Source organism: Lepidochelys olivacea (assembly GCF_965140295.1).
Source record: "Lepidochelys olivacea isolate rLepOli2 genome assembly, chromosome: 1".
NCBI lineage: Eukaryota > Metazoa > Chordata > Testudines > Cheloniidae > Lepidochelys > Lepidochelys olivacea.
In genome coordinates, this window is record NC_140411.1 from 158,902,182 (window position 1) to 158,928,594 (window position 26,413).

Genomic DNA, 26,413 nt, shown 5'->3' on the forward strand with positions numbered 1-26,413 from the left:
AAAGAAAAGACCATGATACATAATCCAAAAACGGAAAAAGTCAGACTTTCCAGTAAATGAAGAAATAAAACATTAACATTCTTTGCCATTTTCTCAGCAATATTACTAATTAATTGAAACAAGTTGTACCTGGGAGGTATGAAATTCAGCTTGTCTTAGACATATGTATATGGCGCTTGGACACTACAGGGATTGGGAACCTTAATATGGTGCTTGTGTAGATAAATATTTTTGATTGATTCATGTGTGCAGTATTTTATTTTAGTAGATATTTGAATGTTGATCTGTGAAAAAGCATAAATATTGAATAACCATGTTGCTAATGATTTGGTGTTTTATGTATATCATTACAGAGTCTCTTAGCATGATAGACATTAAATAATGCTGTTTCCCAAGCGTAGGGTTTAGAAGTCAGCATTCAAAATAGGATAGCCAACTTTCATATTATGTGGTATTTTTCAGAAAGCCCCGATTTCTGGCGTTATATGATTACGTGAGAATTACAACTTTCATTTTTTTAAAATGCAAGTTTCTAGGCCTCATGATTGCAGAGAAAAGTTTGAAAATGTGACCTCTAAGGGCTCAAAATCCATAAGGCAAATAAAAAGAGCCCAGACTTCTACAAATCCCTTGATCGTTAAGCCAATCTTAAGAGTTTTGCGCGGCTGGCTCTTGATTTTTGAACACTTAGCAATATTGTAATCATGCAGTGTTTGAGGGGCTTCTTTTTGGAAATAAGTTTAAAAAATAAGTTCTTTATTGTAAAAACAACTAAAGCTGATTGCAAAACAGTTTCTCATGGTAGTGTAATCTCCAGCTACCTTGCAACAGCGATTTTAAAACATGTGCAAGTCAAGCCTACAGACAAACCAAAGACTCAACAGGGGACATTTAGTTTGTAGAATATCAATATATAATGTCCATCAAACTGGGTTAGCATACAGCCTAGAAGAGGCACTTCACAAAATCTCATGTGGATCAGAAATTTTAATTCCAAATTAATTTTACAGCGGTGCTACAATAAATTTTACAGTATCTTACACAACGATCATCTTTGATCCTGTTTATATTCTGCATTCGATGAAGACTACTGCCTAATATTTGGTGTTGGATCAAATGCCAAAAAAGAGGATTTATCACAGTCCTGGCGTAAATACCATATTAATGAAAGATTATATGACTGATATTTATGCTTGTTTGCCAATCAAGGTGGCTGGATCCATGTATGATTTGGATTCAAACCAAAGATTCATCACAAACCTGTTTTAAGTGACAAAAAATATTCTCTTCCCACTTGTACCTTGAAACCTGGCTCTTGCAGGCATAGGGTTAGAGAGACTAGGTTTGATAGTCAAACTTGTAAGGCCTGCATGGCTACCAGGCTGACACATGATTTATTTTTGAGAGATCAGTACAAGTAAAAGATGTAGAAACAAGTGTGAGTCAAGACTCCGTAATCAAATGGCATCTTTTCTACGGACTAAAGGAAATGCTGTTCGTTTGTTTTCAACTAATTACTTTATAAATAAGTGTAGCTAGTTCAGAGGTGTGGTGACTAAGTTATGCATTTCCAATTTTTGTTACTTGAGGGGTGGGGGGAAATAATAAAAAGAGTGAGTGGGTTATAATAATAATGAGAAGGGCAAAGGAAAAACAGTGTGTTTATATAGCAAGAATATAAGGGAGCAGTAGAGCTGAAAGTGGCGTAAAGAGCCAAGGAGATTTTCCACATTGTGGTGGTGGTAATAATATACTATTACTTTGGGCTTAGATCTTCTGAGTGGCTAGCAAAATGGGTTTAAATCTCAGGAACTTTCTTCTTCTTCCCCCAACATTCCAACATTTTTAGTTCACCACAACCAGTCCCCTCAGCTCCACACAAAACAAACAAGCGAAAGAAAAATACAAACTAGCAGTGTCCTTCTACATCATTTTTAATCTGTGTGAGATTTCCATTGAGGAACAGATTGAAAGACCATGTCCAAAGATATTAACCTTTTCTGTTGTAAATGGTTATTTTATTTATTGTTTTTATATTGGCTGATCATGCATAGTTAGAGGTATTGACATTTCATTACTAAAGGCTAAATTCTGCTGCCCAAGTAAGGGCTGTGGAAGCTGTATGAGGAGTGAGGTGCACATGGGTCATGAATGCTGCAGAGCACAGCTCCAGAGCAGCGTCCAGAGCTTGCTGTGGGCCATGACCACAATAGATTCACTGGTCTAAGGGTAAAATTTTAAAAAGTGGCTAAGCAATTTAGGAGCCTAAGTCCCATTTTTAAAGTCATTTAGGAGCCTAAGTCTCATTGAAAGTACATGAGAGTTAGGCTCCTAAGCGAGTTCTGAAAATGAGACATAGACTCCTAAGTCACGTAGGAGCTTTACAGTTTTTTTACCCTAGCTCTCTGTGTAGAAGTTGCACAGTAAAATGCAAACGTACTGCAACCTGGTTTTAAGAGCCCTTAAAGTTGGAAAAAATAGCTTTGTAGTGTGGACGGGTGCAGGGCTAAACCAATCTAATGCTGCTAAATCCAACCTAAACTCATAGTGTAGACCAGGTCCTAGAGAAGATATATAGAAAAGAGAGAGTGGAAAGACAAACTAAAAAGGGAGTGGACTTATAAAACAACTATCAGCATTAGAGTACACTATTTTTTCAATCACTTCAGATTCTCCTGGCTAGGAGTTTGCAGCACACTAGTGGCCTAGAGCGCTGAACACTCTCTCTCATTGACTTCAGTGATTTTGTGTGTGCTCAACACCTTTGAATATTTAGGTCATAAACCTGTTGGAAATAATTGAAGAAAAGAGAAACAAAATCAGAATAAATGGACATTAAGCTCTTCAGAGTGTTGCTCGTTAAGCAAAAAGGTTCATAAAACTTTTCATCTTAGAATATAAAAAAATAAAATCATGTGGCAAGTGTGGAAGGCAATGTAATAACACACATCAGATATTCTATTTAGCTCAGCAAAGAGTGCAACAAAAGTTTAGTGGCAATACAGTCTCTACATCGAGTATTATCAGTAGTTTGATAGCTTTGAAGAAAGAAGATCTTGCCTGTGTCCTGGGTTCCCCAAAAGGTCTAGAACTACTTCAAATAACTTCCATATTTGGTCTTATTTCTGAATAACTTGTATAATACAGGCATCACATTTCTGTATATAAAACTATCCAGCATGAATTTTATTTTATCTTATAACATTGCATTAGCAGTCTTACAGTTAAAGCTGAGATGACACCTATTTACTAATCCCTTTTTCAGTGGCTTTCAGCATTTTCAATTTACTGAAATTTTTCCTGCTTATCTCTTCTGAAAGTAGACCTTTCTGGGAGAAATTCGATGGCTTGGTCAGATACAGTAAGCATTCACTTTACGTGAACATGGGTGGATCGGGGAATATGTTTTTCGTCTATGAGGAAAAGTTGAAAATTTTTGGTTTGTTTTAAGATTTAAATTTGTCATGGATGTCGTCCTAAAAGTTGACTAGGGATGTTGCTATGTTAGGAAGACAAATTATAAAATACAGTTTTTGAGGCTTTGAAAATATATGACTGAGCATAGCACTTACTGAGTGTTTGCATTTTCATTCTGCTGCATAAACATTAAATGTAGTTTGACTTTAAAAATGTTTGTGATGCCATGTCAAATTTGTTTGATTTATAAATAAAATGTTTTTTCTAACTGCTAGTCCCAGAGACTCAACCTGTGATCTGAAAGCTAAGCTGGGTTCTTTCCTTTTCAGACATCAACACCAAAAATAAAAAGGCCAACAAAAGCCTTCAGTTACATCCTCTGAAAACCCACTGAAGGCTTGTGGGGTTGCACAGGTGTTAAGGTAATCGGAGGCAGTGAAGTTATGCAGGTATAACTGAGAGCATCATTTGGCTTGCATCATCTTTGTGACTGCTAGTGATGTGTGCAAAGGCAAGAGTGTGTTTTGACTCAGATGCAGATTGAATTTGCAGGGCTGGCAATTAAAAGAAAATCTTTTTACTTGTAGACTGAGCAAATTTGATGTGGAATCCATGAGGCACAATAAACCCATGATGACATTTTAAGAGTCAAAAATACATTTTTCACAGTATAGCCACGGTTTAAGGACCAAATTGTCTGGCCCTGTGTGAATGTGAAGGCATTTGGGGGAGCACATAGAGACATTGACAAGGACTGTACTATATGGCTGGTGGGTGCAAGTACTGATCTAGGCTGGAACTGCCAGGGACCATCCTCTCTGACCTGGTAAAGGACTCCTAAACACATTTCAGAGGGTGGCAGAACAGTGGCTTCCTTCTCAGTTCCCCTATGCAGGAATGGATAAGTTCCCATCCTGTCACATTATCGGAGTCGTGTTAAGTTGTACTTGGAGGGGCCCTGGGTAGATGCTTGAAGAAGGATGGTTTAAGTAATTTCTATGATGCCAGGGGCAGATTCTGTGCTGTACTTTCTGGGAGGTGCAGCCCAGGGGGCAGTGGTGGCTTTACATCACTGTTGCATCCTCATTTCAGCCCTTGGCATAAATTAGAGCAGCCCTGCAGCAGTCCAGAATCCCTTGGAGTACTATGCGCTGTGGATATGTCCCCTCCCTCTGTATCTGCTTTGGTGCAGGCCCTATGCTAGGGCTGATGAGGGAGGCTGCCTAAGTCCTATGCTGCTCCTATTTCAGGGGACTTCTCCAACCTCTTGCAAGTCTTATATGTTGCCAGAGCTGGGGCCAGAATCATCCCCTTCACTCTTGACATTTGGATTGGCAGTCAGCTGAGAAAACAGTACACTCCAGGCATGTTGCTTTTCTGTGGCTGCAACAGTTACTCTTAGTGGCTTATATATGTTGGCCCTGAATTTTGCCTGGCTGCTTCATGCCTAAGCAAGCGTGAGCAGGGAAACAAGAAGTGTCTCTTCTCCCATAATACCCCCTTGCCTTCTGCACAGAAGCCAGACATACAGTCCTTATGAGTCCCTTCAGCAAAGACTACTAGAGTCCAGTGCTTCTGCTAGCCCTAGACTTAACAGTGTGGGATGAAAAAAAGATGGGTGTGGCCCCTACCCTGTCCACAACAGCCAGTGGAGTTGGCTCTGTTTGGTGGCAGAAGATACTACTGTGCCTTCTTTAAGGGTGGCACTCCAGGAGGCGTTGTGCCTGCCTGGGATAATTTCATCGTCCCACTGGCTATTAAGACACATTGCTTGGCAAAGAGAGTGTACTACAATGGAGTCTCACCTTTTCTCTTTTAATAACCTCTCTGTTGGATTTTGTTTTAGAGTGTGCTTTACCTGTAGCCTGATCCCTTAAAGTGTTGAGTGACCTCAGCTCCCACTGAAGTCAGGGTGCTCAGCACCTCTTAGATTCGGGACAGCTGCTTTATCAGAATGTCTTCCAGAGAACAGGTTTAACCTCATAATATAGAATGACTGACTGCTGCTTTAATTGGTATAGAATTAGCATAAACTTTGTTTGACAGGGACACGAGTGGCCAGTGTCAGACGATTAAGAGATGCATAGCTAGGTATTTAAGATGTGAAATTCTAAGCTGCTGTGGTTTTTTTTTTAAAAAAATACAGAATTTGTCAAAGATCAAAAGAACCATGAATGAAATGCAGCAAATTTCATTTAGTTCTTTTGATTCATTATAGTAATTGTTATAAAATCTTTGCAGCCTTTTTTTTTCTTAAGTGGCCCTTTCATTTGTTGAGACAAGCAGCTTAATCAGGATGATAGGCTTCCTTCTGGGGAGTCCCAGTTAAGAGGATTCTGTTGCATATGGTGAGTGATCATGTAAGGCCAAATCCTGCTTGCCCTACTCATGTTAATAGTCCCATTCAGTTCAGAGAAATTTAAATGCTGCTAAATTGACTGACTTTTACATATTTTAAAAATATTTTGATTTTATAAATTTAAATAAAGTCTCACACACTGTTGCATTCATGTAGCTGTATGTGTATAATATGACATAAGTACATATCTTTGTATCTTATAGAGGTTGAAATATGTATCTGTATCTAGCCAGCTGTAGATGCTTATCGTAAGTATTGGATGCAGTTATTGTAATGCGATGCAGTTAAAGAAGCAATTTAATCACCTTTTTAATTTTATTTTAGGCTAATTCTGATGTCACTGTACAATGTGAGCATCAACGTGAAAGGCTTGAAGTACATTAGTGAAAGTCCAGGTTTTATTCCATTACTTTGGTGGCTATTGAACGGTAAGATTGTTACAACAGTTCAAATTGTGGACTTTTTGATAATAGCTGTTAATACATACAGATAATAGCCGAGTAGAAATTCGGATCTGTGACCTTGTTCTATTTAAATTTTATGAGATGATAAAGATCCAAAGAGAGGGAAATAACTGAAGGAATGAATATAAGTATTTCTATCAATGATTCTAGTGTATAACATTCAATTCATGTAAGAGTTATTGATGGCAGTATCCCAGTGTGGAGAGGGGAGGAATCTGATAAAGCAAATGGAAGACAGCCACCTGTACTTGCATCTATGAACTTTAAAATAGGTATCTTTGATCTATGAGACACTATAAAAATGTAATTGCTGAAAACTATGTAGGGCAAGGTCAGTCTGTCTTTGATCTTGAAACAAATTAACCTTTGCAACTAAACACATCCCTGGTGTGAGGCCAGCTCTCATTGATGAGATCCATCATGGTCTAGTGCAGGGGTTCTCAAACTGGGGGTCAGTACCCCTCGGGGGTTGTGAGGTTATTACATGGGGGTGGGTTGTGAGCTGTCAGCCTCCACCCCAAACCCCACTTTGCATCCAGCATTTATAATGGTGTTAAATATATTTAAAAGTGTTTAATTTATAAGGGGGGGGTCACACTCAGAGGTCTGCTATATGAAAGGGGTCACCAGTACAAAAGTTTGAGAACTACTGGTCTAGTGAATGGGGCATTGGATTGAAAGTCAGGAGACATAGGTTGTATTCCCAGCTCTGCCACTTGTGTGGCCCCATGTAAGTAAATTTTCCTCTCTGTGATGGTTTCTCTTCGCACGTGTCTTTTAAGCTCTTCAGCACTGGGTTTGTCTGTGTTTGTACAGTGCCTAGTGCAGCGGGGCTATTGTAGTACAAATAATAATAGAAATTAATGGGAGTTGCACCTGCTGATGCAAGGATTGAATTTGACACTTGGAGTTGTTTGATCTATAGTATTTCAATAAACTTAGGGATTTCCTATATGCCACAGGGCTCTCACATATATTTTTATATGAAAATTATGTACTCAGGCTCATCATCAAATAACTTTTTCTTCAAAGGATCACAGTTAATTAAACCTCACAACACCACTGTAAAATATCATACCCATTTTATAGATTTATACATAGCTGGGGGAGATGAATTGCTAAGTGGAAGAACTTGATTATATGGTTTTTTGCCCTGCAGTACATAGAAACCTTATACACATTGCTCCACATTTCCTTCTTTGTCAAGCTAATATTTCGGGCATTATTCTAACAAAACTGAGGTGACTGAAGCTCCCAAATGTCCCATTCAAAAGACGTTGATAGAATAAATTAATCTTGCTTGGAGCTAGATATCTGATCTGATTTTATTTTTTAATTAAAGCTCCTATGGTCACATAAGCAGACAAAGTATGATATACAATTGATAGTATTTAATTTGCAATTGTTGATGAAAAAGAGGTTGAAAGGCTGTTCTGCATTCTAAAGGTATCACTCATCTGTGTCTGGAGTGAGAGAAAAAGACAGGCTTATATAATACCTTCACTCTCTGAAGTTCTTAAATTCTGAGAAAGGACAAGGATTCCCAGGCAGTGTGCACCTGCCAGTTCCGATTCCTGAGTGCTGAGAAGGCCTGCTTCCAGTTGACAGAGATGGCTGAGTAGTTTGCGCAACTGGACCCACAGTACTGAACAAAGGATGAGCCCAGGATCTACCCTCACTCCCATTATCTTCTTTAGCAGGAGGTCCAGGCAGTTTTCGCTGCGCTCAGGGCTTTCTTCACCTTTTCAAATTGCCTTAGCAGTTTTGTTTTTTCATTTCTCTCTTTTCCCTTCTTGTTCCTTCCTTCCACTGCTTGCAGGGCCCAGCCTCCCAGGCCAGGACCCATGATTTCAGAGACATCAGGCACCCCAGCCCTGCCTGCTTCCATTTTCCACACACTTCTTAGAAAGTGGCTGGAGCACTAGTTTATATAGTCTCAGGGTTACTCTGCTTGTGTTTCAGTAAAGGAGGGGACTCCTGCAAAGAGCAGACTGGGTAAAGGTGGTATCGCCCCTGTGATGCCTGGACTTTCCATAGCTCCTCAAGCTTTCTCTCAAGGCCTTCAAAGTTCCCACTCAAGGAGCCCTCAGAGTCATCCTCTGACTTCTACCACTGCCATTACAGGCCCTTCTGATACTCTTCACCCTCTCTACCCTGCAAGTGCCTATGACCTGAAATTTCAAAGTGTTTATGGATTTATATCCCAGGAGCCTTTCTCTGGTTTCCCTTCCTGTGGCATGCCTAATTACACTCCTTACCAGCCCTCCCTGAACTTGTCAGTCGAGAGCCAATCCCCTTCGGAGGAAATCTAAACAAGAATATTCCTTCCAAGAAAGAGAAGTAAGCAAAAAATATTCAGTTTAATTCAAAGAAGGCTCATTTTTTTCCTCCCGCCACTATTTTTTCATTTGAAGGAAGGAGAGATTTCTTCTTTCCTATCTGACTCTAGTCCCTGGTCTACATTAGGACGTTAGGTCGAATTTAGCAGCGTTAAATCGATGTAAACCTGCACCTGTCCACACAATGAAGCCCTTTATTTCGACTTAAAGGGCTCTTAAAATCGATTTCCTTACTCCACCCCTGACAAGTGGATTAGCGCTTAAATCGACGTTGCCGGCTCGAATTTGGGGTACTGTGGACACAATTCGATGGTATTGGCCTCCGGGAGCTATCCCAGAGTGCTCCATTCTGACCGCTCTGGACAGCACTCTCAACTCAGATGCACTGGCCAGGTAGACAGGAAAAGAACCGCGAACTTTTGAATCTCATTTCCTGTTTGGCCAGCGTGGCAAGCTGCAGGTGACCATGCAGAGCTCATCAGCACAGGTGACCATGATGGAGTCCCAGAATCGCAAAAGAGCTCCAGCATGGACCGAACGGGAGGTACGGGATCTGATCGCTGTTTGGGGAGAGGAATCCGTGCTATCAGAACTCCGTTCCAGTTTTCGAAATGCCAAAACCTTTGTGAAAATCTCCCAGGGCATGAAGGACAGAGGCCATAACAGGGACCCGAAGCAGTGCCGTGTGAAACTGAAGGAGCTGAGGCAAGCCTACCAGAAAACCAGAGGGGCGAACAGCCGCTCTGGGTCAGAGCCCCAAACATGCCGCTTCTATGATGAGCTGCATGCCATTTTAGGGGGTTCAGCCACCACTACCCCAGCCGTGTTGTTTGACTCCTTCAATGGAGATGGAGGCAATACGGAAGCAGGTTTTGGGGACGAAGAAGATGAGGAGGAGGAGGAGGTTGTAGATAGCTCACAGCAAGCAAGCGGAGAAACCGGTTTTCCCAACAGCCAGGAACTGTTTCTCACCCTAGACCTGGAGCCAGTACCCCCCGAACCCACCCAAGGCTGCCTCCTGGACCCAGCAGGCGGAGAAGGGACCTCTGGTGAGTGTACCTTTTAAAATACTATACATGGTTTAAAAGCAAGCATGTGAAAGGATTACTTTGCCCTGGCATTTGCGGTTCTCCTAGATGTAGTCCTAAAGCCTTTGCAAAAGGTTTCTGGGGAGGGCAGCCTTATTGCATCCTTCATGGTAGGACACTTTACCACTCCAGGCCAGTAACACGTACTCGGGAATCATTGTAGAACAAAGCATTGCAGTGTATGTTTGCTGGCATTCAAACAACATCCGTTCTTTATCTCTCTGTGTTATCCTCAGGAGAGTGAGATATAATTCATGGTCACCTGGTTGAAATAGAGTGCTTTTCTTCAGGGGACACTCAGAGGAGCCCATTCCTGCTGGGCTGTTTGCCTGTGGCTAAACAGAAATGTTCCCCGCTGTTAGCCACAGGGAGGGGGGAAGGTTGAGGGGGTAGTCACGCGGTGGGAGGAGGCAAAATACGACCTTGTAACGAAAGCACATGTGCTATGTATGTAATGTTAACAGCAAGGTTTACCCTGAAAGAGTGTAACCACTGTTTTATAAAATATGTCTTTTTAAATACCGCTGTCCCTTTTTTTTTTTCTCCACCAGCTGCATGTGTTTCAATGATCACAGGATCTTCTCCTTCCCAGAGGCTAGTGAAGCTTAGAAAGAAAAAAAAACGCACTTGCGATGAAATGTTCTCCGAGCTCATGCTGTCCTCCCACACTGACAGAGCACAGACGAATGCATGGAGGCAAATAATGTCAGAGTGCAGGAAAGCACAAAATGACCGGGAGGAGAGGTGGCGGGCTGAAGAGAGTAAGTGGCGGGCTGAAGACAGGGCTGAAGCTCAAATGTGGCGGCAGCGTGATGAGAGGAGGCAGGATTCAATGCTGAGGCTGCTGCAGGACCAAACCAGTATGCTCCAGTGTATGGTTGAGCTGCAGCAAAGGCAGCTGGAGCACAGACTGCCACTGCTGCCCCTCTGTAACCAACCGCCCTCCTCCCCAAGTTCCATAGCCTCCACACCCAGACGCCCAAGAACGCGGTGCGGGGGCCTCCGGCCAACCAGCCACTCCACCACAGAGGATTGCCCAAAAAAAAGAAGGCTGTCATTCAATAAGTTTTAAAGTTGTAAACTTTTAAAGTGCTGTGTGGCATTTTCCTTCCCTCCTCCACCACCCCTCCTGGGCTACCTTGGTAGTCATCCCCCTATTTGTGTGATGAATGAATAAAGAATGCATGAATGTGAAGCAACAATGACTTTATTGCCTCTGCAAGCAGTGATTGAAGGGAGGAGGGGCGGGTGGTTAGCTTACAGGGAAGTAGAGTGAATCAAGGGGCGGGGGGTTTCATCAAGGAGAAACAAACAGAACTTTCACACCGTAGCCTGGCCAGTCATGAAACTGGTTTTCAAAGCTTCTCTGATGCGTACCGCGCCCTCCTGTGCTCTTCTAACCGCCCTGGTGTCTGGCTGCGCGTAACCAGCAGCCAGGCGATTTGCCTCAACCTCCCACCCCGCCATAAACGTCTCCCCCTTACTCTCACAGATATTGTGGAGCACACAGCAAGCAGTAATAACAGTGGGAATATTGGTTTCGCTGAGGTCTAAGCGAGTCAGTAAACTGCGCCAGCGCGCCTTTAAACGTCCAAATGCACATTCTACCACCATTCTGCACTTGCTCAGCCTGTAGTTGAACAGCTCCTGACTACTGTCCAGGCTGCCTGTGTACGGCTTCATGAGCCATGGCATTAAGGGGTAGGCTGGGTCCCCAAGGATACATATAGGCATTTCAACATCCCCAACAGTTATTTTCTGGTCTGGGAATAAAGTCCCTTCCTGCTGTTTTTGAAACAGACCAGAGTTCCTGAAGATGCGAGCATCATGCACCTTTCCCGGCCATCCCACGTTGATGTTGGTGAAACGTCCCTTGTGATCCACCAGAGCTTGCAGCACTATCGAAAAGTACCCCTTGCGGTTTATGTACTCGGCGGCTTGGTGCTCCGGTGCCAAGATAGGGATATGGGTTCCGTCTATAGCCCCACCACAGTTAGGGAATCCCATTGCAGCAAAGCCATTCACTATGACCTGCACATTTCCCAGGGTCACTACCCTTGATATCAGCACATCTTTGATTGCGTGGGCTACTTGCATCACAGTAGCCCCCACAGTAGATTTGCCCACTCCAAATTGATTCCCAACTGACCGGTAGCTGTCTGGTGTTGCAAGCTTCCACAGGGCTATCGCCACTCGCTTCTCAACTGTGAGGGCTGCTCTCATCTTGGTATTCATGCGCCTCAGGGCAGGGGAAAGCAAGTCACAAAGTTCCATGAAAGTGCCCTTACGCATGCGAAAGTTTCGCAGCCACTGGGAATCGTCCCAGACCTGCAACACTATGCAGTCCCACCAGTCTGTGCTTGTTTCCCGAGCCCAGAATCGGCATTCCATAGCATGAACCTGCCCCATTAGCACCATGATGCATGCATTGGCAGGGCCCATGCTTTCAGAGAAATCTGTGTCCATGTCCTGATCACTCACGTGACCGCGCTGACGTCGCCTCCTCGCCCGGTATCGCTTTGCCAGGTTCTGGTACTGCATATACTGCTGGATAATGCATGTGGTGTTTAATGTGCTCCTAATTGCCAAAGTGAGCTGAGCGGCCTCCATGCTTGCCTTGGTATGGCGTCCGCACAGAAAAAAGGCGCAGAACGATTGTCTGCCGTTGCTCTGACAGAGGGAGGGGCGACTGACGACACGGCTTACAGGGTTGGCTTCAGGGAGCTAAAATCAACAAAGTGGGTGTCTTTACATCAAGGAGTATTTCAGGCAGGAGTTCACGGAGGGTTCCAATAAGAAATGGTGCACCTAAGTTATTGTTCTTATTGGAACAAGAAGGTTAGCCTGGCCTCTGATTGATACATGGCTAGATTTACCTCGCTGCACCTTCTCTGTAAGTGACTGCAGTGTGATCTAGAAGAATGAGTCCCCTAGACAGGGGAGGGGGGGAAGCAAATGAGTACAAAACAAATCTGGTCTATTTCTTGTTTTGATCCACTCCCTCTATCTTTTACATCTTTGGCTGGCAGCAGACGGTGCAGAAGGACTGCATGCCATCCACATCTCATGGCTGCTCGGCAGAAGATGGTACAGTACGACTGCTAGCCATCCTCATCTCTTGCCTGCCTGGCAGAAGATGGTACAGTACGACTGCTAGCAGTCCGTATCGCCTGCCCGCTCACCATAAGACGGTTCAATAGGACTGACTGCAGGACTAAAGAGAATGACCTGGTCAAGTCACTCCAAATTTAGTCCCTGAGCCCATGTCTGCCCAGGCGCTCCTGATCGACCTCACAGAGGCGACCAGGAGCACCTCGGACATGACGATGACGGCTACCAGTCGTACTGTACCGTCTGCTGCCACAAGGCAAGGGGTTGCTGCTACTGTGTAGCAATGCCGTACCGCGTCTGCCAGCACCCAGGAGACATAGGGTGACGGTTACCTGAGCGGGCTCCATGCTTGCAGTGGTATGGCGTCTGCACAGGTAACTCAGGAAAAAAGGCGCGAAATGATTGTCTGCCCTTGCTTTCACGGAGGGAGGGAGGGAACGGGGGCCTGACGATATGTACCCAGAACCACCTGCGACAATGTTTTAGCCCCATCAGGCATTGGGATCTCAACCCAGAATTCCAATGGGCAGCGGAGACTGTGGGATAGCTACCCACAGTGCAACGCTCCGGAAGTCGACTCTAGCCTCGGTACTGTGGAAGCGCTCTGCCGAGTTAATGCACTTAGAGCATTTTCTGTGGGGACACACACACTCGAATATATAAAACCGATTTCTAAAAAACCGACTTCTATAAATTCGACCTTATTCCGTCGTGTAGACATACCCTAGGAGACTTTTTCAAGATAGCAAAGCTGATGAACTGATTCCTGTTGTCATTAAATCCTTGGATATTAAGAAGAGATCCCAAATAGATGAAAAATCTTTAGGAAGAGCTGGGTTTCCCTATCCCAATGTCTAGAAAATGTTGATGATGCCAAATGGCCTCTCTCACAGCAGAAATAGATTGTAGTAGCTGTGTCTGTAATAGACTGTATAAATTACAAGAGAATAAAAGCTAACATTTGACACACCTGCTGAAGTTAATGCTTCTCCTTCTTAGCTTGTTTTTGTACAAAAGTAATCCCTGTGGAATGGTGCAGTCCTAAAGGATCCAGTGGATAAGCAGTATTGATTATAATCTGAAAAATGAACAAATCCTTAACTATAGCTTTGAAAGCTTCTGTGGTCACATGGGCATCACTCACAAATCTCTAGGGGGTAGAAAGGCCAGCCCCAAGCCTAAATGAATTAATGAAGTAGCTCAAGTTTCTTTGTTTGTGGTGCAATTTGAGGTGAAGGTAGGGTCTCTTCTCATGTTCTCCCATCTCAAGAAGCGCAATTTGTCTACAATCACAGGACGCTGACACCTTCTTGAGGACCTGTGTGATATGAGCGCTTTTCAAAGGCCAGTGTCTCTGTGGTTGGTCCTGGCTAATGCTATTATATTATCTGCAGATATAAAGAAGCTCCATCTTTCTCAGCAACATAAATTTTCTTTCTGATACAAAGCCTTTTGAGACTTCTGATTTCTTAGTGCTTCATTCCTCCAAATACAATATGTCTCATCTTCTCTCTTACAAAGTGCTAGACCAAGAACACCTTTCTCTGTTAATCACCAAGCATTAAGCATCAAGGAGAAGCAGTTGGCCCAAGTGTTACTGATTTGGAGTGGGCTCAGATTTGCCACTTCTCCTGGGCTAAATCAATTACAAGAAAAAGGAGCATATAGGGAATTCATTGGGCTATTCTCTGTGTGACAGGGCACGACTCACCATTGCGGTGCCTCCTGCTGGCTGTCCTGGCAATTAGCTCGTGGTTGCCAGTGCGCCCTCCTCAGGAGGTGTCTCTCCCGTTGTCACTCCTGTTTCCTTGCCCAGGACCCAGGTCCTCTTCTGGACACAGCCCTCTGGCTGTGCCTCACTTGGTTCTTTCCCTTCTTCTGGGGGACCAACAATCCTCAGTCTAACCACTTGCCTCAGTGGCAATCTGCAGTCCAGGTTCTAGCCACTCATCTCAGTGGCAGACTGCAGTCAGTGCATGGGCCACTTCCCTCAGTGGCCAGTGGGGGCAAAGGAGAGGGGAGTCCAGGCCCACCCCCTACTCCAGGCTCCAACCCAGGGACCCTATAGCCAACAGCCAGGTACTACCCCTCCTCCAACTGTGCCGTCTCCTTCCCTGGGCTACTTCCCCACAGCCCCAGCACCTCCTCTGCCCTTGTATCAGGGCCTCAGTTTGGCAGCTGTCAGCCTGGAGCTTTCTCATACTCTACTGACCCTGCCCAGCACTGGTCTGTCTGTCTGTCTGTCTGTCTGTCGGTGGTGGCGGCGGCGGCCCTCGTCCTCCTCCCCCCCCCCCCCCGGAGTGATTGCCTCCTCCTCTGCTCAGCAGCCCCTTGTTATATGGGCCAGCCTGGCTGTGATTGGCTCCTCCAATAAACCTTCCCCTAATTGGCTGGCACTAAAGCCTTTTTCTTATTGGCTGCCTCCTGCACAGCCTCCCTAGGTTTGCTTTAAAACCCTTTACATACCAGAGAGGGGCAACTTCTCCATCACACTCTGGTATTCCCCTTCATTATTATCTCTTACTTTATGGCAACTTTTCTTTTTTTTTTTTTTTTGATCACTGCCAAAAGATTCGCAAAAAGAAAAGAGGAGGACTTGTGGCACCTTAGAGACTAACCAATTTATTAGAGCATAAGCTTTAACAGACTAACACGGCTGCTACTCTGAAACCTGCCAAAAGATTGGTGCTGTTGAATTTGAACTCAGAGGTGTTACAGAAATTGGAGGGATTATCACTGTGCCATATTCCCCTCAGTTCTAGGGAAATTACTCAGGTATTTCATAAAACAAAGGAGGGCAGGAAGCTCGAGTGTTCTTAGATCGCTCGTCTCTCAGTTTTTCTCCTGAAACTGTCATAGTTCTATTTGAAAACTCTTATTGTTGATCCAAGAAGTTTCAGCAAATGACTATCTCTACTCTGTATTTCTCAGTGAAACATACCTTCACTTTCCTAATACTCCCTGCCACCTTCAATATTTGCTTTTCATGACTGATCCTAAACATTTCCAGTATATAGTTTTTCTGTTTGGATTGTCTGTGTGTCTCAGAATTTTTTGAAGATCCAGGTCCTTCTCATGGTAGCACCTCTTTTAGAAGTCATCTTGGCTTTCTATTAGCCCAATGTCTTATTAATCAAATCCTCTAATTCTTAGATTCTCTAATTCTCACACTAGCCAACTCTCAAACAGTTCAAATTCTTCAGACTTTGAAATCAGTTTTCAGAAGAGTGCCCTTAACCACTTCAGGACCATATTCATCTCAGCACTCATTTAATGCCTGAGTCTTCATCTTCTTGCCTAAAAACAAATTCCTCCAAATCAAGTCTCTCATGAATAGCACAGAAAATTTATATTTGTCTTTATTTGTAAGAAATCTTAAAGGTTCTAAACTTAATCTGATAAATATATTTTAGTGTTTCAGTGGACCATCAGTATAAGAAATAATTAGCTATTTGTGCAGCTAAGAGGTACATGCACAGTGCATCACTTTGCCGTGTGAAAGACCTCTGGACCCTCACTTCCATGTCCAGTGAGTAATCAGGCATGTTGTGGAGGAGATGGGCCAAATTCTCAGCTCTGATGTGAATCTAGAGTAGCACTGTTGGCTTTAATGGATTTACACATGTGGAAACTAGTTTTGGCCCTAACAGATGGGATTGCTGACTGGCTGATCTCCTCAGATAGCAATGAGAACAGTCCCCTGACAAAAGGGAAGATTGAACTGACACCAGTTATACAGGAACTGGTGTGAAAAAAAGAGAATATAAAAGGGTATGGTATGCAGAAAAAGCAGACTTTCAATATTAGGACTTGCTGCAGCAGAGCTCATTCTTTGTAAATGCTTTCTTTGTTAGCATTTTCCCCACCGCAGATACTTTGTTTATTATGTCACCTCTTATGTCTTTGGCCCTATCAACAGTAGGGAAATTTTTCAAAATCTCTCTGCTATTGCTGACACTGGTTCAGGTCTACAGGCATTAGCCCACCTGTACAAAAGCTCCTTATATTGCTATCAGCTTGCCTCACCATCAGTTAGACCTAGTGTGAGCATGGGTAGTGAGAGAGTGCTTAAAATGGGGGCAGCAGCTGGTGGCCCCTCCACACTAGATCTCCCAGGATTGCTAACTCTGGTGGTGCTGAAGTAGTGTTAGCCAAGGTGTGAAACTTTTGTAATATTGTCCTGGTGTAGGCAGAGCCTTAAACTCTATTGCAAATCATTTGCTAGCAATAAATATTGCATCCAGGTTGGCCAGGAAATGTCATAGGCACATGTACATCAGATTCACACCATGCACAGAGCCAATTGTAGATAAGCTGTTTCGCATTGATGTAATGCAATTACTTAAACCCTGCTGTAGGGAATAGTTCATCTGAGAGCACACTCCTAATGACAGATGTGACTGTAAAATCTGCCTGCTTTATCAGCTGTTTTTGTCAGTGACTGAGTGCCAGTGACAACAGACAGTACCTCGTTAGCAGTTAACAAAACGTCAGCAAAGTTAAACAGTTTCAGTACCTTGTTAAAATCGCATCAGTATGTTATAATTGTGGTAGGCTTATATTACACATACTGTTCAAGACCAAGACAAGCAGCCACATTTTTTCACATTTTTAATGATTAGACTTGAATATGTTAGCTAAGAAATGTATGCGCCAGTTGTTGGGAGGATGTGATGCAGTGATATGATTACAGCTAAGGCTTTTTTTGGCTTTGTGTAAATAAAATCACTCAACTAGTATAGAAATGACTACATCTGGAAGGTTTCAGAGTAACAGCCGTGTTAGTCTGTATTCGCAAAAAGAAAAGGAGTACTTGTGGCACCTTAGAGACTAACCAATTTATTTGAGCATAAGCTTTCGTGAGCTACAGCTCACTTCATCGGATGCATACTGTGGAAAGTGTAGAATATCTTTTTATATATTTTTTCATGCTTTGTGTGTATATAAAAAGATCTTCTACACTTTCCACAGTATGCATCCGATGAAGTGAGCTGTAGCTCACGAAAGCTTATGCTCAGATAAATTGGTTAGACTCTAAGGTGCCACAAGTACTCCTTTAAATCTGGAAGCTATTGTAATAAAGATAATGCTGAGTAATGAAGATTCCTGCCATACTTACTTTTCCTTTTGTCTGTTCGCTGCTAAAATTTATTTTCTTTTAAAAGAGAAATCCTTAATGAAACTGGGGAGATCAAAAAAGGGCTGTTTGAGTATGATTTAAAATCCAAGTAGAAAATTACAAAAATATAATTGTCCCTAACAAACAGATTTCCAAAACCATACACAGTCATGATAAGGTGTATGTGTTTTAACATGTATCCATTTGTGTAATTCTAAGTATCTTGGAATACATGTAGAACAATAGAAATCAGAGAGGAGTTCATCTTATCCATACCTCTTGTGATGCAGCATTATATTTACCAAGTGCCTAATATAGTCTTCATTCAAGTGATTCAACCAATAGGGAGTCTGACTGCCATTGGAGACTCTTCCCAGAATCCAGTAGATTTCACTGGAAAATTTTCCTATTGTGCAGCTAAATATAATTTCCCTTACCTTTGCTGCATAGTGTTATACCCCCTCAGGCAATTCCTCTCTTCCTTAGTATTTACACACTTCTAATGTTTGCAGATAATACTAATGTAAATACATATAGTATTGCTAACATAGCACCTTTTATCAAGGATTTAAAAGCAACTTATATATACTAAGCCTCACAACTCTTCTGTGAGGTACTAAAAGTAGTAGACTTGTTTTATAGATGAAACACAAGAGGGGTGTGACTAACTATATCCAGTTCATTTCAGTAAGCTTCTTTTCCTCCTCACTGGACCATATTTTGCTATCCTTACTCTCAGTGCACAGGACCTTTCTCCATGACAGCCCCAATGCAATTAATAAGAAAAGGAGGACTTGTGGCACCTTAGAGACTAACAAATTTATTTAAGCATAAGCTTTCGTGGGCTACAGCTCATTTCATCGGATGCATGCAGTGGAAAATACAGTGGGGAGATTTTATATACACAGAGAGCATGAAACAGTGGGTGTTACCATACACACTGTAGCACGAGTGATCGGGTAAGGTGAGCTATTACCAGCAGGAGAGAAAAAAAACCTTTTGTAGTGATAATCAAGGTGGGCCATTTCCAGCAGTTGACAAGAACGTGTGATGAACAGTGGTGTGCCGAGTCTTCATTTATTCACTTGAATTTAAGGTTTTGCGTGCCAGTAATACATTTTAACATTTTTTAGAAGGTCTCTTTCTATAAGTCTATACATCATATAACTAAACTATTGTCGTATGTAAAGTAAACAAGGTTTTCAAAATGTTTAAGAAGCTTCATTTAAAATTAAATTAAAATGCTGATCTTACGCCACCAGCCAACTCAGCCCGTTGCCGGCCTGGGGTTCTGTTCACTTAGGCCGGCAGCAGGCTAAGCGGGGCCTGTGGCCAGGACCCCAGCTGGCAAGGGGCTGGCAACCAGAACCCCAGACCGGCAGTGGGCTGAGCAGGGCCGGCGGCCGGGACCCCAGACCAGCAGTGGGCTGAGCGCCTCAGCCCGCTGCCACTCGGCCTGCTGCCGGTCTGGGATCCTGGCCCTGCCCACATAGAGTGGGTACCTACCTTCTCCCTGGTTCTAGCCCATTCTCTTCCTCTCTCTCTCTGCACTGAGCTGAGGGTGGGAGTGCACTGAGCACAGGGCTGGGGGTGAAGGAGCAGGCTGGGGGTTGGAGTGTAGGGTCTGGCCAGGAGCGAGAATGAGGGAGGGGGCTCAGGGTTGGGGCAGGAGGTTTGGGTGTGGAGTGCTTACCTGGGCAGCTCCCATTTGGTGCGAGGGGTGCAGGTGGAAATGTGGGCAGGAGGGTGCAGGGGCTCCTGTTTGGTGCTCAGGGTGGGGGTGGGAATGTGGGGGGTGCAAAAGTCAGGGCATGGCGGGGCTGGGTATGTGGAGGAAGGGCTGGAGTCGGGGCTGGGGTTGTGGGGGGGTGCAGGGGTCAGTGCAGGAGGCTGGGGTGTGTGGGAGGTGCAGGGGTCCAGGCAGAGGGCTGGGAGTTTGTGTGGGGGGTGCAGGGGTCCAGGCAGAAGGCTGGGAGTGTGTGGGGGGGTGCAGGGGTCAGGACAGAGGGCTGGGGGCATGGACTAGGGTCGTGGGGGTGCTCCCAGTCCCCTGCCCAGAGCAGCTCACGGCAGGGAGCTGGAGGGGGATATGCCCTGATTCCATCCCCCGTCATCACAGCCCCATCCCCACCTCTTCTCCGCCTCCTCCCCAGAGCAGGGAGTGCACTGCGGCTGGGCTTCTCCCCCTCCCTCGCAAGGGCCATCAGCTGATCGGTGGCAGGGAGAGAGAGGAGGAGGGGCAGGAACCCAGCACCCTGGGGGAAGAGGCGGGGGAGCGGGGACCTTGCCTGCCTTGCAGCAGTAGCCGGCAGGACCAAGCTTCTTCACCCTGCCCCGCGGGTGGTGGGGAGAAGAGCGGGCCGGGGCGGGCAGGATTTTTAATGGCATGCTGCTGCCTGCCGGAGTCCTGGCCACCGGCCCCCCTCAGCCCGCTGCCGGCCTGGGTTCAGCAGCAGGCTGAGCGGAGCCAGCGCCTGGAACCTGGCAGGCAGCAGCGTGCCATTAAAAATCGGCTTGCGTACCGTCTTTGGCATGCGTGCCATAGGTTGCCGACCCCTGAACTAACATATTGGTAAAATTGGAAGAAGTCACCAGTGCTTAATGCCTGCTCTGCTGAACTGTTTCATACAATTCCCCATCTGGACAAATCTTTTGTCATTTCTTGACTATATTTCTCACCTTTCTAGGCCCTGTTCTGTTTCCTTATCCTGTTGGGTGTTTTCAACACCTCCCAATTTAATGTATGTGAATTTAATTAGCGTTCTGCTTACCGTGATTTCAGATCATTAATAAATGTGTTAAGTAAGCTGACTAATAAGAGAACCTTGCTTTAGCCCACTTGACACCTCCTTCCAGCTCAGGGCATTGTGATTTATCACCGCACTTGATTTGTGGTCCTACTGCAAGACTTCAGTCCCCATGGCAATGCTGGTATGCAAACTAATTTCAGTTAATTTTTTCAACATTTTCGTACAACACTCTGTCAAAGGCTTTACTGAAATCTAGGTATGACAGTGACAGACACCGTAGAAGTGCACAGCATATGATACAAATAAATAGATATTTTAGCTACCAAATACGTTAGAAATACAAGTTTGGAATATGCAAACTAGAGAATATAAACATAAAAGGAGTCGCCTACTGGATGTATCTAGCAAAGGCACAAACAGCCCCCCAACAGACTGTTGGGTATAATTAAAATAGAATCACTCCTAATATTTCAATATTAATAAGTGCATCCTGTTCCTTTAACAATGGAAATCAAAATTAATTGTACCTCTTCCTAGGCATGTTTTTCTGACATGTTCCTAAGCAGTTAAACCAGTTTTGTCCCACTACCATAAAATCAAATGTACCCAATACTTCAGTTTGTGTCAACTGCATTTTTAGCATTTGGAGGACTGGCATATTATTACCAAGTGTATTTGATTAAAGTTGAGGTTTTATTGAGCTTAAATGGAATCTGAACCTTATATAGATAAAGAAAAGCCTTATAAGAATTGCAGAATGAATGTTTTAAAACAGACTAAACAGTAATGGGACATAGTTTATCCTGTTCTAAGTGAAACTGCAGCAAACTGTAAATCTTGGCTACTGACAAAGTTGTTGATAAATCCACATATCTGTGGGATTTGCTACATTTGGAGTAAAGAAGAAGGGAACAACATATTCCTGATTACCAGGTCCCTGCAACAAGTGCTTAGCACAGGAAACTGAGGAGGAGAGCAGTGGTGGTTTTAAGCCACTTATATATCTTCTCAGATTCTGGGGCCAGCCAGCCCCAAAGAGCCATTTCAGCAGCTGAGAATAGCAGAACTTTAGCCACTCTCTCTTTACCCAGGGTCCATGAGGGATGGTGATGTAGAGCTATAATGTTAGTCCTGGCATATAAGGGTGCATGTACCAAGTAGCTGGAATCTTTTCTTCCTCACTTCTAGACCCAGATACAGAAGTGTGTCTGCATGTTCTACGGCTTCTCCAGTCTGTGATTCTAGAGCCAGAAGTTTTAGCAAAGTCAGCACCTGAGATGCGTGACACCTTGCCATTTCAACGTATCATAGCACTGTCAAAGAGCCGCAACGCAGAGCTGCAAACACTGGCGCAAGAACTGCTTGAAGACCTCAAAATCCTGGAGTGTGAAGTGTAGAGACATAGTCACTGGAGTATTATGACATCAATTGTTTACTTTTTCCCCATATTTTTATGCTGCAAGGGTATGCAAAATATTATTGCAGATTAAAAATATACATATTGAGTAATTAGGAGAGATGGACTTGGATTGAATCATTTCAATCTGTCTAGTTACTTGTATCAGAATCCCTGCCTGAAGCCAGATAACCCAATCCAAATAATATTTGGAAAAAAAGCATGTGGTGTTTGTTAGGTGCCTGAACATAATCCTAGAAGAGCTCCCAGAAGAATGACAGGTTTAATTTATTTCATAGGGTTTTGTTGGTAACGTGTTTCAAAAGTGATCCAAACCATCTGACCCGTTGGTGATACATCGGGAATAAAATAATCATCTGAACTATATCTTTATTTTCAAGGATAGCCCCAACCTTTCTGGTCCCGTTCAGCCCATCTCTAATAATTAGTATGCTAAAAGTAAACTTTGATGCTTTTTATAACTCTAGTGTTTCAGAAGACATAAGAAATTTCATTTTTATTACTATTTCTTTTCTCTGTCCTTTCTAATCAACGACAATTGGAGTTGTGTGGAGTGTATTAGATTCTGCTTTAGAATTTTTCATTCAAATTCAGTGGAGGTGCTAGAGAACTGAGTTTGCAGCTGCCGTGAATAATAGCCACTGAGCTTCCCATAGGCCCTGCAGAAGGGAAAAGATTGCTGTGGTCTCAGTATACCTAGTTCCATAGCCAAAGAGGCTAAAATTAATTACTGCTCTGTCATGAGCACTGGTGTATTTATTTGAAATTCTCATTATTTATTAGGGCTAAGCTTGCTTTCCTCAATTAAAAAACCCCCAAACCAGCTATATTATATACTTTGTAATGCTGTGATTTATGTCTGTAATAACGCTGTCATTTCCAGTTTTCTTGTGTTTGTAACATAGCTTGCAATGTGACAATGTTGGAGACAGTGACAGAGAAGATATACTTTTATAGAAACAACAACTTCCTTTTACCCACTGGTGTTATGGTTCTTCACCAGTGAAGCCCATTGTCTGTGCAGAAGACTCAGAACACAATCTTCTGAAATCAATTTTAGCCAGTTTTGTTGTTGTGTCTTGCATCTGCATCATGCGGCAGCATTTTTTTGTTATTCAAATAGCACAAGACAAAAACCAATGACAAGCTTAGAAGTTCCATCCCTGTTCAGCAAAGCACTCAACATAGGCTTAACTTTGATTTGGGATTTAAGCACAGGCTAAAAGTTAAGCACACATTTAAGTGATTTGCTAAAGTGGGGCCTCAGTGCCACTGAACTCATTGATGACACATTGCCACATAATTGGTTACATGAAATCAAGTGCAAGTCCAGTCAAATACATAAAAAGAATCCGGTAGCAGCTACTTTTTAATATATATACAAAGTTGTTCTGCTTAGGGTGGAGTCGTTAGAATAAATGCATTTTGTCCCTTACTTAGCTATTATGGCTAATGGGTCGTTTTACAGCTGAGGAACTGTAAAATGCATTAGATAAAGACACAGTTGCACGAGCTGCCGTGAAAAGGGGTTTCGCACAATGCTACAAATATTCAATGCTAGAAAATTTAGTAGAAATGGATGTAAAGCTCCTCATTGCAGAAATTTGCCAATATACTAAAAAATTCAATTGATCCTAATTAGCACTGAATGAAAAAAATACAATATATAAACTTCCCAGAATACAGGCCATAAATCAAAGGGTTATCACAAAATATGAGACTGATACCACAAATGAGGTTAGATAGGGGTGGGTAAAAGAAAGAGATGCCAGGAGCACTTAGTGGGAGTCATACTATTTCTGATCCAAGAATATACAATACTCACTATGTGTAGATGTTAGAGTAAAATCTCATAAGTATTAAAATACATTTTCTTTGGATTTGTTTTCTTACCTTGACCAAACCCCATCCCATGATGAAATCAAAATGGTGATAGCCTGTAATTTCCTGGACTATCAACTCAAGAAAGTGTTTCATTTTAAAGTATAGTAAAAGGCAAAAAACAAAGTCTAATCAGATACTGTACTTATCAACTGAGGGGTGTTCTCCCATTAACGTTTTTAATCAAACCATTGGAAGCCAGTAAGCAACAGAAAAAAAAAGTGTGTGTGAGTGTGTGCACATAGGCACGCACAGCACTTCCATCCACATTGGAGGCTTTGGTAAAAACCTTACAACTTTATCTTTATCTTATGGTACCTAGTGTTACTAAAGCTGGGAGCTCACCATTTGAAGCACTGTGTCAGTTACACCTGCACTGAATTGAATGTTTTTGTAGTGAACAGTCTTCATTTAGTGCCTTGATTCATCTCCATGTGACCAGTACTGGAAATTAAGCAGTTAATCTGATAGTGAGCATCAGTACATCTCCCAGCTCCTTTTCTCCAAGATTTAACTTGCTGGGGCTATGGTCCCTCATAGTCAGACGTAATGCTATGGAGCCACCAACTTTGAGGAAATACCCGTTTAGTTTTAAAAGTTTAATTATGCTATTTTAATAAATAAGTAAAAGTATAGCTGGCTCTGTAAAACTCACTGAATCTTCTGAAACACTTGAATTATGAAAAACTCCAGAAACAGTGATAAAACAGATAACGTTTTAAGATCGCTATTACGTTTTTAAACAAGTTGTTTTTATTGAAGCGTTCAACCTGTTTATTACAGTTCTTAGTGAAGTTGTTGTTCATTACTTGGTTTTATGCAAAAGAAAAGGTATTTTGTTTGGGTTTTGTTGGTGCAAAGGAAATGATAGTTCAGTATATTGCTTTTTTCAGTTCACACAAAAAAGTTTCAAAGAGTCAAAAGGACTGAACTATTTTGAAGTCAGAGGAACCGGTTTTAAAATTTGTTTTTCATGGAAGCCTTCACTCTGTAAATATTGTGGTGCAATAAATAGCACCTTACTAGCTGTAGTGCTTATCAATAGCTTTATATCTTGTTGCTGTCTTTTTCTTCCTGTATCCCAGATTCAGTAGGCCCAGGAGTCAACCTCCTTCTCCAGATTGCTGAGACCTGGAAGCAATCTGTTACTGGTTACATTTAATAGAACCTTTTGTAGTGGGAGTAAAGTCTGATGACTTCCAAACACAGATCATCTGACACACCCTAGTTCTAGTTGTTTTCGGTTTTGATGTCCATTTCACTAGTAATAAAATAGGGCAAACAGTTTATCTTATCTAGTGTTACTAAAGATGGGAGCTCATCATTTGAAGCACTGTGTCAGCTACACCTGCACTGAATTGAATGTTTTTGTAGTGAATAGCCTTTATTTAGTGCCTTGATTCATCTCCATGTGACCAGTACTGGAAATTAAGTAGTTAGATTATTGTGCCTCCCCCACCCCCCCAAAAAATTATACATTTTAGGGAGTTTATAAATAAGGGAAAGAAGCTGGCTTTATTGAAATAAATGGATGTTACTCAAAGGACTTTGAAGTGTGTGCCATTTTTTTCTTAATTTAAAAAGAGGAACATAGATGATAATATAGTTCATATTATATAATAGCAACATCTTTTAGTGCTACTGTAATTAAAGATCTGTCAAGTTATGCATTATAAATCTCTGGTTTTATTTTCTTGTAAACCTTTCCTCTATTCTGAAACTTCAGGCTGTTGGAGATTTTAGTTGTTTAAAAGCAAAGTTAAATAAATGTTTTGGAAATGTATGTTGTGCTTTGTGTAACAGTTTGAAAAGTTGGGGTTTTTTTCTAATGGCAAATGATCACTCACTTTACCTTTTCTCCTCCAAAACATTAATTTACATAGGGCCTAAGTATGCTTTCACTAACACTCATGTAAATCCAGAACAACACCATTGAAGCCACTTCTCTTGTTGCATACTGTCAACTCCCATCAGTGTTAATCAGAGTTACCATCAAGAGGAGAACTAGTATGGTATTTGCATTGAGGAAAGTGATGGAGTGACTGGATTTACACCAGTGTAAATGAAAGCAGAATTTGGTCCTTACGCTTAACATGAGCCAAAAAGTAAAAAATCTGTTATAAAAATCCCTCTATAAAATCCCTATTTACCTCACAGATCACAGTGTGCAATTAAAATTGAACTTTGCTTCCTTGAAGAGGTGTGTACCATGCACGTGGCAACTGAAGTCTTGTCAACCCTCAGACACTTCTGTGGAAAAGTCTCTATTTTTTTATTTTCCAAATTGACAGGAATAAAATCGAAGTTCACACAGAACTCTGTGGAAAAGACAGGTTCACCAAAGCATGTTTCCAGTAATTGGATTGTATAAGGCATTCTCCCACCTGATCTTTAAGGATTATATGTTTTTATTCATTCTGGCATACAACTGGGGCTGAAGAACTGGAGAGCTTCCATAGAAGCAGGGG

The 26,413-nt window shown here is 42.7% G+C and overlaps 1 protein-coding gene across 2 annotated transcripts in view; it reads left to right on the plus strand.

The window, feature by feature from the left end:
• The window catches only part of HSF2BP (heat shock transcription factor 2 binding protein), a 59,950-nt gene extending 34,351 nt beyond the window's left edge, over positions 1-25,599 (plus strand). The window contains exons 7-8 of one of the 2 annotated variants that reach the window (XM_084640981.1): positions 6,101-6,204; positions 21,836-25,599. In XM_084640981.1, coding sequence (XP_084497107.1) covers positions 6,101-6,204; positions 21,836-22,044 — 313 coding nt within the window. In that variant the 3' untranslated portion in view covers positions 22,045-25,599. Of the gene's footprint in view, positions 1-6,100; positions 6,205-8,207; positions 8,339-21,835 lie in introns of those variants that run through there. The other variant, XM_084640982.1, reaches the window with a different exon arrangement.
• Positions 25,600-26,413: the final 814 nt, after the last annotated feature.